General features: G+C 39.3%; 1 protein-coding gene across 3 annotated transcripts in view; it reads right to left on the bottom strand.

Moving 5' to 3' along the window:
• The window catches only part of LIMD1 (LIM domain containing 1), an 88857-nt gene that overhangs the window by 9698 nt on the left and 64182 nt on the right, over nucleotides 1-14977 (bottom strand). For all 3 annotated transcript variants that reach the window (XM_058181657.1, XM_058181656.1, XM_058181655.1), the window contains 2 exons: nucleotides 4266-4333; nucleotides 3320-3382 (listed from right to left, as the gene is read on the bottom strand). In XM_058181657.1, the coding sequence (XP_058037640.1) occupies nucleotides 3320-3382; nucleotides 4266-4333 (131 nt within the window). The remainder of the gene's footprint in view (nucleotides 1-3319; nucleotides 3383-4265; nucleotides 4334-14977) is intronic.

Below are 14977 nucleotides of genomic sequence, written 5' to 3'. Positions count from 1 at the left end.
CCTCATGGCTTTTCTCACAGCCGGAAAGCCCCAGTTTCACTTTTAGCACTAGACTGAACTAATCTAAATTTAGCTAATCTATTTCACCACTGAGTGATTAATGCTGTCTGGCTGAGGAACTCTGGGAACTGAAGTCTAAAATAAAATAAAATAATAAAATAAAATAAAATAAAATAAATAAATAAAATAAAATAAAATAAAATAAAATATTTGTGCAGCTTTCTGAGATTTGGTGTGTTTCTGTAGTGTTTCACTCTAACTACACAAACACACAAAATCTCAGAAAGCTGTATGTGGTATTTTGTGTGTGTGTGTGTCAATTGTGTATGTGTAAAGTGTGAAAGTTGGTTTTTGAGCTTTTTGTGGCTGTGAGGTGTGAAATACAGCTGCTTTTACACTGTGTGTGAGTCAGTTGTGTTGTGTTGTGTGTAAAGTGTGAAAGTTGTTTTTTGAGCTTTTTGTGGCTGTGTGAAGTGTGAAGTGTGAAGTGAAGCTGCTTTTACATTGTGTGTGAGTCAGGTGTTGTGTTGTGTTGTGTGTGTGTAAAGTGTGAAAGTTGGTTTTTGAGCTTTTTGTGGCTGTGTGAAGTGTGAAGTGCAGCTGCTTTTACATTGTGTGTGAGTCAGTTGTGTTATGTTGTGTCTAAAGTGTGAAAGTTGGTTTTTGGTACCTCTTTTTTTTTTTATATACTTTGTTTATTATTTTTATTATTGTTATTGGCCATGCCCATCCAGTCATCTGACCACCAAGCCACGCCCACCAATTAAGCCATGCCCACAGAACCAGTAGGGAAAATTTTTAGATTTCACCCCTGCTCTATTTCCTTCCCATCTATCTGCCGAAATTGAGAGGGCCAGATGCCCTGATCTTAGTTTTCTTAATGTTGAGTTTCAAGCCAACTTTTGCACTCTCCTCCTTCACCTGCATCAAGAGGTTCTTTAGTTCCTCTTCGCTTTCTGCCATTAGAGTGGTATCATCTGCATATCTGAGGTTGTTGATATTTCTCCCGGCAATCTTAATTCCAACTTTTGATTCATCTAGCCCCGCCTTTCTCATGATGTGTTCTGCATATAAGTTAAATAGGCAGGGGGATAGTATACAGCCTTGCCGTATTTTGAACCAATCAGTGATTCCGTGTCCAGTTCTCACTGTTGCTTCTTGACCCGCATATAGGTTTCTCAAGAGACAAATAAGATGGTCTGGTACTCCCATCTATTTAAGAACTTGCCACAATTTGTTGTGATCCACACAATCAAAGGCTTTAGCATAGTCAATGAAGCAGAAGTGGATGTTTTTCTGGCACTCCCTAGCTTTCTCCATGATCCAGTGTATGTTGGCAATTTGATCTCTAGTTCCTCTGCCTCTTCGAAATCCTGCCTGTATTCCTAGTAGTTCTTGATCCACATACTGCTGGAGCCTAGCTTGTAGGATTTTAAGCATACCTTTACTAGCATGTGAAATGAGTGCAATGGTGCGATAGTTTGAACATTCTTTGGCATTGCCCTTCTTTGGAATTGGAATGTAAACTGACCTTTTCCAATCCTGTGGCCACTGTTGAGTTTTCCAAATTTGCTGACAAATTGAGTGTAGCACTTTTACTGCATTGTCTTTTTAAAATTTTGAATAGCTCAGCTGGAATACTCTCTCTTCCACTAGCTTTGTTGTTGCTCAGATTTCCTAAGGTCAATTTGACTTCACATTCTAGGATATCTGGCTCAAGGTCAGTGACCACCCCTTCATGGTTATCAGGGATGTTAAGCTCGTTCTTGTATAGTTCTTCTGTGTAATTTTGACACCTCTTCTTAATCTCTTCTGCCTCTGTTAGTTCTGTGTAATTTTGACACCTCTTCTTAATCTCTACTGCCTCTGTTAGGTCCCTGCCATTTTGGTCCTTTATCATGCCCATTTTTGCATGAAACGTTCCCTTCATATCTCTAATTTTCTTGAAGAGATCTCTGGTCCTCCCTATTCTATTGTTTTCTTCTATTTCTTTGCACTGTTCATTTAAGAAGGCATTCTTATCTCTTCTAGCTATTCTCTGGAATTCTGCATTCAACTGGGTGTATCTTTCTCTTTCTCCCTTGCCTTTCGCTCCCCTTCTTTCCTCAGCTATTTGCAAAGCTTCCTCAGAAGCCATTTTGCTTTCTTGCCTTTCTTTTTCTCTGGGATGGTTTTAGTTGCTACCTCTTGTACAATGTTGCGAACCTCCGTCCATAGTTCTTCAGGCACCCTGTCTATCAGATCTAATTCCTTAAATCTATTTGTCACCTCTACTGAATATTCATCAGGGATATGATTTAGTTCATACCTGAGTGGCCTGGTGCTTTTCCCTACTTTCTTCAATTTAAGCCTGAATTTTGCAAGGAGAAGCTCATGATCTGAGTCAGTCAGCTTCTGGTCTTGTTTTTACTGACTGTATAGACCTTCTCCATCTTTGGCTGCAGAGCACATAGTCAATCTGATTTCTGTGTTGGCCGTCTAGTGATGTCCATGTCTAGAGTCATCTCTTGGGTTGTTGGAAGAGAGTGTTTGCTATGACCATTGTATTATCTTGACAGAATTCACACACATATATACACATATAATTCCCCTCTTGTTTCTATCTTTTTTCCCCCTTTCAATATCTCTAATATTCAAAGACATGGTTTTTTTCACTTCCCTTAGTTAACTCTTCACATCAGTTTATATCAAAAATTCATCCTTCAATCTTTCATTATTCATTGCCTCAATATTCACTCCTAGTACCAATTCCAATCATTAATACATAATTCTATTATATAGAATATAATTCTATTAATACCCATATGTACATTAAAATATATTCTTCCATTGTCTAATCACCCATTTTTTAAATTTCTAATCTAATTCTACTGTTAATATGCATGTTTACTTTAAAATATATTTAAAGTATGTTCTTTCATTATCTAATCACCCATTATTTAGTTCTATTTCACTGCTAATCATATTTTTATGCATCTTTAATATTTCAAATTCTAGTTTCACTTGTTTTCTTTAAAATAACTTTTTCTGTTGTAGTTGGGTAAATAACTAAAAATTCTATGTTATATTGACTAGGAGTTTTAAAACAGGGTACTAACTTTAGCTATGCTGCTAAGGATTACTAGTGGCTAGGTGATTTTAAAGCAGTGATTCTCTCAGCCCACTACTTTGCTCAATGATCACATTGTTTCCTTCCTTGCTTTACTTCTTGAAAGAAATATATAATGTAAGCTAAATTACAACACTGAATTGCTAGTGCATTATTCTACCCAGTACTTTTTCCCCCATTGGTTTTCTCTATAAATAAAATGTCCCTTACCATATCCATAATCAAATGACCACATATGTAGCATCGGTCAGCTGACTGCTGAAAGCCTGAATACTGGAATTGAAAAAAAACCAAAACAGAATTGTTTAAATATAAAGATATTTTTACTTTTTAACAGGAAATCACACCAACACATAGTGTCTCTAGCGCCTTGAGTCTTAAAAGCCATTCTCACGTACTTGCTTTTAAAAGCTTCCTAAATGCTAACATAGTAACATTACTGATCTCTTTTCCAAACATGGGGTAAGTAATAGTGAATCACCTAAGTTGTTAACTAGAAATGTGAATTCTCAGCAATATACATTTTAGTAGATGTACAGGCATCTGGTACAAAACCCAGTAATAAAAAAATGATAAAATATCCTTGAAGATATCACAATGCAAATCTCACCTTTCCATATTTGCATCTTGATATCAGACACACCTATGTAAATCACATGGTTTGCATTATAGCACATAGGTCCATTTGATGACAGAAGTAGTAGTGAAACAAAGAAAATGCATGCCACATTTGGTATTTCTGTTAAGTATTCTGTATTCTTATGGAAATATATGAACAACAATCTAGATTCTATTTTTATGCACCTGTAACTAAGCACAAGTTAATTATCAATAAATGTCAAAGTACCAAATTTATGAAAGATAAGTCATCATTACTGATTGCTTCATTTAATCTTCTCATTTTTAGAGACACTTGATCAGAGGAAGTTGATGAGAAGTGATTTTTTTTAACTCTTTACATTACTTTTAAAATAAATCAAGAACAGAGCTGCCAATGAAATATATCCACCCCATAATTTTACTGTAACTACTGAAAGACTAATTCATAAGCAACATTTGTGCTTTCATTTTATGTTGAATAAGAATCCTCTCACCTCTGACAAAAACAGTTTTTTGATCATGGTCAGCATCATGGAAAAGACCAGAGCACACTTACTAGAAAGTCTTCTTCACAAAACACCTTCCCATTAACAAAGTAAAAGGCCTTCCCTCTCAATTTTCGGCCTAGAGGAGAATAAAAACATAAAATTAAGTGTTTAAAAATGAATAATTCATACAGAATGTAGGAATAAAAGAATGTTTTGATATATATACTGGGGCAAAGCAAACAACTAATCTGTTTATGTAATGGAAAAAGATGTACTGAAAATTATGCCAAGTACATGTAAAGGGATGGATCTTCAAATAAGATCCAAATGAGCTTTATCCTCATTCTGTTTTCGTGAACTTTTGCTGCAGTATAATATGAGTCCTCCAATTTACCTTATCTGCACAAAATTGGGTACATGTACAATTACAGCTGTAACAAATAGAAAATAACTCCCCATTCTGTTTACCACATAACGAACCCCATATTAATATACACACCTAAAGGCACAGCAATATTTTAGATTCTAAAGATGAAACTTTCTTGCTACTCTAACTGCCTTTCTGGCTACAGAATAGCATAACTATGCTAAAAATATTTAAAATGAAATTTAGATTCTGAATAAGAATAATATTATTTAATGCCAATCTGCAACCAAGATCAATATTTATTGTTTTATAACCAGGGGTGGGATTCAGCCAGTTCGCACCGGTTTGGGTGAACCAGATGTTAATTTTAATCTGGTTCGCCGAACCAATTGTTCCAAAAACTAGCTGATCCCACCCACCCCGCCCCTCCTTTCTCCAGAGTCTCCACATGGCCCATTTTGGATGCCAGGTAAGTGCAGGGTGCGCATGGAGGCTCTGGAAAGGTGAAAAACAGACCTACTGAAGTTTGGAACAGGCCTGTTTCTGGGTACTGGAGGCCGTTTTCGCCCTCCTGGAGGTTCAAGGAAAGCCTCTGAAGCATGGGGAGGGAGAAAAATGGGCCTACCAGAAGTACTGGAAGTGTTACTCAATAGTGTAATATTTGAAAATACACAAAGCCAGTAAGAGCAGAATATACACATTCTACTCCTTTTACCAGCTGAAGGAAAGCTTTAACTTTAGCTATTGAGAAATGAATACCTGAAGTTCTTGCTTCAGGTAAAGGGTATCTCCCAAAACAGGTCATCAATATAAAACACAATATGTGTCAGATCCCTAAAAGTGATACTGCCATTCAATTGTGAGAAAGGGGAGACTTGTATTCGATTTACTAGCTTTGCCTGTGTCAAAAGATATTTTACAACCTATATCCTGGCGTCAAAGTGCCCTGAGATCTCCTTAAGTTTGAGGAATGTTTATGACAGCCATGTGGGCTGTTTCACTTTAAAGGATAATGGAGAATAATGATGTGAATACATGTTTATCCGGTTCTCAGGGCAGTTGGTAAAGAAAACATCTTCACACTTGTGTATTGGCTAAAATCTGCATTCTGGTTTAAGGGAGGGGTCTCTACTGCTTTAACCTTACTTGTCTTGCCTAAGGGTATTCAGATGTTGCTTTGAATCCGTTACTGACACTTCTAAATAAAAGGTTCCTTCTGAAATACTAAATTTTGAGAGTTTTTACTTTCTTAAGTCGGAAGGAGAGGCAATCCTTACAATATGCAAACATCGGAGATTTTGGCAGCTTCTATTATTCAGTATTTGGTATTACCAATTTTTTTTTGCTGGACACATAATAAGCTATGAAAAAGAAGCATACCTGTGTCCTGTTCATAGTTGTTAGCATGAAATAAAAACATAGTTTGAAAATCAGTATCTTAAAAATGATACAGATGCACATCCAAGACGTTTACAGTTTAAATGTAGTGTTTCTTGATCACTGTCTAAATACATACAGATCATGAAGGGAACATATATACTAAAATACTAGAATTGTTTCCTGCAACATATATACTGATGTCTTTGTATACCTGTATTTCCTTTCTCATGAAGAACATAGGCTTGCACTAAAAGTTTACTGCTGTAAAAGTACATCCTTCCTACATTAACCTGCATTAGGATCTAAAAACCTCCATAAAATGCCACTGTTTCCCACAAGAAATTGTCACATATCTCAAACTAGCAAAGCAATCTACATACCTCTGTACTATTAAATAGGGGACCAAGTGGCTAATTTAGAAGACAAAGGTAAACAATGCAGACGGATGTAAATCTGGAGTTAGATTACATTCACTGACTTTTACTATGGGAATATACAAACCAGATTCCAGGATGCACAAATCATGGATGCCAGAATTGGGGGTTTACATTCCTCAAGAATACTTCAAAGACCTTTTTGGGTTTAAGAGGACATTGCTTTCTCTCATGAGTTTGTAGTTCCTTCCTTGCATGTATGTTTCATCTTATGTGTTTGGAACGACTAACCATTTTGAGCCTGATCAGGATTAAAATGCTATTTTACTCAAGCCTCTGTTTAAGTCTCTTGATTGGCAGTTATGAGCTTAGACATATTAATAAGTGCTTTTCTTCGAAATGGCTACGTTTAGCCTCCCACAATACTGAACTCCATTGAAGTTCAGCAGGCCTTCAAAACGGTGGGCAGGAAAACTGGCATGGACCATAGACAATGTCAAAGAGCACTCCCAGTACGTTTGAACTGGTGATGTTGGACTGGCAGGATGCTATTTTACCTCAAACAGAGTCTCTTGATTGGTAGTTATGAGCTTAGACATATTAATAAGTGAACCTTTCAGTCATATACAAATACATTATGCTTTTAACAGAAGAGAACCGAGATCTCAATCTAACATATCTTAAAGTTCAGTCTAGCTGATATGATTAATAACTAAAATAGCTGGCATAAAGTGAGAATGTTTGGTGCTGGCACGTTCCTTTGTGTTAGGCACCCCTCAGAGAGGCACAGCAGTACCTATTGAACTATAATTTTGGCACTAGAAAAAAGTGTCCAGGCTTTTAAACAGGTAAAGTTATTGGCATCAGGGCATGAGACCACCTCATTTCATTGTATGATAACCAGAAAGCAAGAATTAGAATGGAAAATGAGGTAAAGTATATCAAAAATGGGAAAGGAGTGTGGCAAGATTGTCTCTTGCCCCCAGCTAATCATATTTATAAGCAATATATATCGTCAGAAATCCTGAGCCAAAGAAATAAGAAATTAGAATTTAAATCGCTTGGAGAAACAACAAAATACATGGTGGTTAGCTGGAAGTATGGCTTAAGGGCTCGCTTGCTGAAGCGAAAGGAGGGAATTAAAAGCTAATGTCAGCCCAGTGCAATCAGAGAAGAAGCTAGAGAGCCAGTTTGATTTGGCAGTTGTGGTACCAGGCTAGAAAGAGGGAGACCATGAGATCAACCACCCCAGCTATGAAAGCCAGCTGAGTAAGTATGAGCCAGTCACTCAAGATGCGCTTCCTGCTTCTCGCCTGCCCCACCTGCCACCCCCAAATTGCATCCCTAAAGGGGGCGGGTGGCTAAGCAAGGGGCAGGAGCCCTGCTATGCCCAATGGGGAGGGAGAGATGGCAAGGGGAGCCAAGTTTTGCTCCATGCTTCTCGCTGACCCACCTGCCACTCCTCTCGATAAAGAGACAATGGGAAAGGGAAGCAGCCAGGCTGCTGTTGCCATAAGTGTTGGGCTGTAAGGTGCACATCTTATCTTTCTAGCTCCGTCACGTTCCTTGCCATTGTGTCCAGGGAAACATATTGTAAAACAAAACTTCTCACAAGTTCAAGAAGTTTGATTGAACTCATGAGAAGGGGTTTTTTTACAACATGTTTCCCTGGACACAACAGTGAGGAATGCGACGGAGCTGGAAAGGTAAGATATGTGTCCCACTTCTCACCCACCCCACCTGCCACCCCAAATTGCATCCCTAAAGAGGGCAGGTAGCTAAGCAAGGAGCAGGAGTGAGGCACGAGACGCATCACTGGCCTGCCGCTCTTTCTGTGGCAGCCATCAGCATTACTGGTAGGTACGGTAAGGGTATATGGGGTCCATGGGGCATGTTCCCCCCCTTATTTATTTATTTATTTTATTAGATTTTTATACCGCCCTTCTCCCGAAGGACTCAGGACCCTTCCCCCCCCCCCCCAGCCTCACTTCATGTTGTTTGCATGACAAGCAACCAGAGGAAATGGTGGGACTGGCTGTGCATGCATATACTTAGTTGGTGGGAGGCTAATTTTGAGGGGGGGGGCTTATTTTATCACATGCGCTGAAAAGCCAGATTGGGCTTATTATCCAGAGAAGTCTCAGTTTTGGGGAAACACGGTATTAATTCTGATATTAGTAATATTGACTTCAAAATAAATTGAAACCAGTAAATCGAAACAAGTTCAATAAGACAAAAAAGACATCTTTGTCAATCTGTTTATAGAATTATACAACTACATTCTCTATATAAAATAAGATTTCTTTTTACTTTGACTTACCCCCACAACTGAACCCAAAATTTTTGATGCTAAGCAAGACAGTGAGTTTTGCTCCATTTTACCACCTTTCTTGCTATAATTGTTACACTGCAGTTGTTAAGTTGTAAGAGTCATTAAGTGAATACGGCTTCCCCTTTGACTTTGCTTGTCAGAAGGTTGGAAAGGTGATCACATGACCCTGGGACACTGCAACTGTCATAAATGCATGCCAGTTGCCAAGCCAAGAGTTTTGATCATGTGACCATGGGGATACTACAACGGTACTAGGTGTGAAAAACAGTCACAAGTTTTTTAGTACTGTAGTAACTGAACGGTCATAAACAAATGTCTGTAAGTCGAGGACTACCTGTATTTGCTGTTATTTGTATAGAGGTAGAAATCCTGAGAGAGACAGACATAAAAACAAACAATCTATTACTGAATACATACATATAGCAGGAGTCCCCAACCTCTGGGCTACGACCCACTACCAGGCCTTAAGCCATTTGGAACCGGGTCACACAAGTGGTGGGCAAGTGCATGTCTGCATCCCCTCTTGAGTAATAATAATAATAATAATAATAATAATAATAATAATAATAATAATAATAATAATAATAATAATAATAATATTTTATAATGCCCTTCTCCTGAAGGACTCAGGGCGGTTCACAGCCAAGTACACACTCGCACAGAATCATCTCCTCTCCCTCCACCTTGGTTTGCAAAGCCAGAAAGGTCGGGGAACTCTGCCACATAGCATGTGTACTATTTTAAATATTCAGAAGGCAGAATAAACTCCTTTAGAAATATATTATTTGGAGAGAAAGAAAATACAACCACTTCTTTCTAAGTAATGCAGAAGAACCGCAGATGTATTTGGGACCTAATGGAATGCAGTTCGGATTTAGATGCTGAGTTTCATTGTTACAGTACTTTATGGAAGAAATCTACTTTTAAAATAGATGGTATAATATTTTATTAGAAAGTATGTGCAGAATCTGTAATAGGCACTTTAAGCTAATTACTTCCTAATGTAAACCCTTTTTTAAGGGTTTCAAAAACTTCAGATAATTTTTCTTTGCATAATTCAAAATAGCAGCAATATAATCAAGCACATTTTGATTGCTCAGTTGAAACCAGTGATGGATAACCTTTTTTTGGCCTAACATCCCAAAACAGCTGGGGGAGGAAGCCTCCAAAATGGCTGGGTGGGGGGGAAGCAGGGGAGAAATGCTCCCAGTTCGGACCAGATCAGGCAATCCTGTAGCGATGGGTCGGTAGTTCAGAAAACCGGTAGCAAAAATCCCTGTGCACCCCCCCATCCATGCCCACCCAATCACCAGGTCCCCACTTGCCTACTTGGCAGCTTCCTGCTTCTTTCAGCCTCACTCGCTATTCAAGCCTTGCTTCAGCTGCTACAATCAATTGCATGAGCTAGCAACTGAATCTGCCTGCCTGCAATCCATCTCATCAGTAAGCAACTCAATCTGCTTGCCTTTTCCCTTGAATTGGGTAAATAAGGGGGGGAGCTTTAAAAAAATAGTTAATTGGGGTTTTTTTAAGGAGTTTTATTTTTTTTAGATATAGCAATTTAAAGTTAAAGAAGTTTTAAATTTAGCTGCTTTTATCTAAAAATATAAATAAAATAAAAAAATAAAATAAAATATTTTTGCAGCTTTCTGAGATTTGGTGTGTTTCTGTAGTGTTTCACTCTAACTACACAAACACACACAAAGCTGTATGTGGCATTTTGTGTATGTGTGTGAATTAGTTATGTTGTGTTGTGTGCGTTTAAAGTGTGAAAGTTGATTTTTGGTACCTCTTATTGTTTTGTGTACTTTGTTTATTATTTTTATTATTTATTATTATTGGCCACGCCCACCCAATCATCTGACCACCAAGCCAGGCTCACCAATTTAGCCACGCCTACAGAACCAGTAGGGAAAATTTTTAGATTTCACCCCTGGGGAGAACCCAAAATGGCTGTGGGGGGAGAAGACTTTACCTCCCAAAACGGCTGAGGGGGGAAAGCCTCCAAAAAAGCTGCAGGGAGAAGTCTTTGCCTCTTAAAACAGCTAGGAGGGGGGGAAAGACTCACCTCCCAAAACAGCGCTGAAAATATATTGGAAATTTAAAATATCTTTGAACTTCAAATCTGGTGCCATGTTACTAAACCTTATTATCATGAAAGAAAACTAAAATAATAATAATAATAATAATAATAATAATAATAATAATAATAATAATAATAATAATAATAATAATAATAATAATAATAATAATAATATTTTATAATGCCCTTCTCCCGAAGGACTCAGGGCGGTTCACAGCCAAGTAAAAACAACAGTAAATAAATACAATACAAATAAAATCAATAATTAAAAAACTTATTCAATTTGGCCCTGATTTAAAAATACATTTAAAAACCATAAAACCCATTAAAATTTAAAACCCGATAATAAAAATTCTAAAAATTCTATGCCAGTCCTGCACGGAAGAATAGATACGTCTTCAGCTCGCGGCAGAAGATCCGAAGGTCAGGAAGTTGTCGAAGTCCTGGGGGAAGTTCGTTCCAGAGGATGGGAGCCCTCACAGAGAAGGCCCTTCCCTTGGGGGCTGCCAGCCGGCATTGCTTGGCTGACGGCACCCTGAGGAGTACCTCCCTGTGAGAGCGCACGGGTCGGTGGGAGGCAAACGGTGGCAGTAGGCGGTCCCGTAAGTAACCCGGTCCTAAGCCATGGAGTGCTTTAAAGGTGGTAACCAGCACCTTGAAGTGCACCCGGAAGACCACAGGCAGCCAGTGCAGCTTGTGCAGGAGTGGTGTTATATGGGAGCCACGAGCGGCTCCCTCTATCACCCGCGCAGCTGCATTCTGGACCAACTGGAGCCTCCAGGTGCTCTTCAAGGGGATCCCTATGTAGAGAGCATTGCAGTAGTCCAGGCAAGAGGTAACAAGAGCATGAGTGACTGCGTACCTGATAGAAAGCTCTCCTGGAGACGGTCGTCAAATGTTCTTCAAAAGACAACCGCCCATCCAGGAGAACGCCTAAGTTGCGCACCCTCTCCATCAGGGCCAATGACTCGCCCCCAACAGTCAGCCGCGGTTGCAGCTGACTGTACTGGGATGCCGGCATCCACAGCCACTCCGTCTTGGAGGGGTTGAGCTTGAGCCTGTTTCTCCCCATCCAGACCCGCACGGCTTCCAGACACCGGGACAGCACTTTGACAGCTTCGTTGGGGTGCCCTGGGGTGGAAAAGTACAGCTGCGTATCATCAGCGTACAGTTGGTAACTCACCTCAAAACCACTGATGATGTCACCCAGCGGCTTCATATAGATGTTGAACAGGAGAGGCGAGAGAATCAACCCCTGCGGCACCCCACACGTGAGACGCCTCGCGGTCGATCTCTGCCCTCCTGCCAACACCATCTGCGACCGGTCAGAGAGATAGGAGGAGAACCACCGAAAAACGGTCCCTCCCACTCCCAAACTCCCCAGCCGGCGCAGCAGGATACCATGGTTGATGGTATCAAAAGCCGCAGAGAGATCTAACAGGACCAGGGCAGAGGAATAACCCCTGTCCCGAGCCCTCCAGAGATCATCGACCAACGCGACCAAAGCTGTCTCTGTGCTGTACCCAGGCCGAAAGCCGGACTGGAACGGGTCCAGATAGACAGTTTCATCCAGGTACTGGGGTAACTGACATGCTACCACTCTCTCTACAACCTTCGCCACAAAGCGAAGGTTGGAGATGGGATAGTAATTTCCTAAAACAGCTGGATCCAGGGAAGGCTTCTTGAGGAGGGGTCTCACCACCGCCTCTTTCAAGGCGGAAGGAACAACCCCCTCCAACAAAGAAGCATTAGTGCGTATCTGCACGATAAAATCGCTCAGCTTCGGGACAGGTTGGATCAAAATTGGGTAGATTCAGGTGAGATGTCCGAGACTCGTCTTGTTGAGACCATTTGGGATGAGTTTGATCCTGTGGCTCCTGAGGACATGAACAGGTTGCTGGGAAGGCTGAATGCTACCATATGTTTACTGGACCCTTGTCCCTTCTGGTTGGTGTCCCTTCTGGTTGATATTTACAGGACCGCCTGCTGCCACCAGTAGCCTCCCATCGACCTGTGCACTCTCACAGGGAGGGCCTCCTCAGGGTGCTGTCGGCCAAACAATGTCGGCTGGTGGCCCCCAGGGGAAGAGCGTTCTCTATGGGGGCTCCTGCCCTGTGGAATGAACTACCCGTGGGGCTACGCCCACTCCCTGATCTTCAGACCTTTAAGCGCGAGCTTAAGACTTTCTTCTTTCATCAAGCAGGGCTGGCCTAATTATAGATTTTAATCAAGGGTTTTAGTTGGGTTTTTAATGGGGTTATTCTATTCTTTAATTTTATCCACGTATTTTAAATATTCAGCTTATGGAATTAGATTTTTAATTATATATTGTATTTTAAATTTTTTGTATCTGTGTTTTATCTATTCTCCCTGAGTCTTTGGAGAAGGGCGGTATAAAAATGTGAACAATAAATAAATAAATAAATAAATAAATAAATAAATAAATATTTATTTAAAAAGAATATAGCAAATTGTAGGAAAATGCAAAAATAGGGACTCTATACAACCGTCATGCAAAAAAAAAGAAAAGAGGAATTGCAACATATGTTAAAGAAAGAATAAAATAAAATTTAATATATTCAGACAGAGGGCAGAATCTTAATGCTAGAACTAGAAGTTGAACAAAAACAACATTTTATTTACGGCAATATATGCACCAAATAAAAATCAATGTGAATTTTTCAAAAAGATATACAATAAAATAACGGACTTGAAATATGAAAATATTTGTATAATCAGGGATTTTAATGCAATAGCCAATGTCAAAAAAAGCTATAAGAGTAAGAAGAAAAAGAAAAAGAAGAAAAATACACTACCAAAATCATTTTTTGACATGGTTTCAGAATTTAATCTTCAGGATGTATAGAGAGACACACAGGACAAATATACATATTATTCATATCCACACCAATCTTGGTCCAGGATTCACATGGCTTGGATGACATCAAAATTACGAAATGGGACAGATGAAATAGAAGTTAACAATTGGGCAGATCATAATCCAATAAAAACAAAATGGAAAGGTCAGAAACAGAAAAAGAGATGCACAATGAATCAAAGTTTGTGTAAAGATGAAGAATATAGACAGATGTTAGAAAAGGAATTGACATTATTTTTCATGGTAAATAAAAAGGAAGACACATCATTACAAAACCTATGGGACACTGCCAAAGCTTACATACTGGGATTAAGAATTGCATACATGGCTAGAAAAAATAAGAAAAGAAAACGTCAGCATGAAAGATTATAAGAACTTAAAACAGCAGAATATGAATTACAGAAGGAATCCCAGAATAGTAAAATAAAAAAAAGAGACACCATAAAACATAAAATTAATTTGACAACACAAGGAGAAATAGTACAGAAAATTAAGATGGGGAAACAAAATTATTTTGAACACGCGAATAAAACGGGTCATTGGTTAGCAATTAAACTAAAAAAGGAAAGAGAGGAAAAAAATGATACACCAACTACAAGATGACAGTGGGATTGTACAATATAGAAGGGAAGAAAAAAAGAAAATAATACAAATTTTTTTTACAAAGCTATACTCACAAGAGAATATAGTTGAGGAAAAAATTAAACAATACATAACGGTAAAGGTAAAGGTTCCCCTCGCACATACGTGCTAGTCGTTGCCGATCTAGGGGGCGGTGCTCATCTCAGTTTCAAAGCCGAAGAGCCAGCACTGTCCGAAGACGTCTCCGTGATCATGTGGCCGGCATGACTCAACACCAAAGGTGCATGGAACGCTGTTACCTTCCCACCAAGGTGGTCCCTATTTTTTCTACTTGCATTTTTACATGCTTTCGAAACTGCTAGGTTGGCAGAAGCTGGGACAAGTAACGGGAGCTCACCCCATTACACGGCAGCACTAGGGATTTGAACCGCTGAGCTGCCGACCTTTTGATTGACAAGCTTAATGTCCTAGCCCCTGAGCCACTGCGTCCTCAAACAATACATAGAGACAGTAAATATGAGTAAAATTACTGAAGAGCTTTGTTGAGGTTATTGGTCCACTTAGCATCTCCCTTTGCTCTTCAGTAATTTTACTCATATTTACTGTATAAACAATACATAGAGACAGTAAATATGAGTAAAACTACTGAAGAGCAAAGGGAGATGCTAAATGGACCAATAACCTCGACAAAATTAGGGGCTGCACTAAAAAAAACAAAAAAACAAAAAATCACCAGGTCCAGATGGATGCCCACTTTCTCCTCCTCTATTCATTCTAACCTTAG

Source organism: Ahaetulla prasina, chromosome 4, assembly GCF_028640845.1.
Source record: "Ahaetulla prasina isolate Xishuangbanna chromosome 4, ASM2864084v1, whole genome shotgun sequence".
Lineage (NCBI taxonomy): Eukaryota > Metazoa > Chordata > Lepidosauria > Squamata > Colubridae > Ahaetulla > Ahaetulla prasina.
The sequence above is the reverse complement of the archived record's forward strand: the minus strand, read 5'-3'. Positions and strand labels throughout refer to the sequence as shown.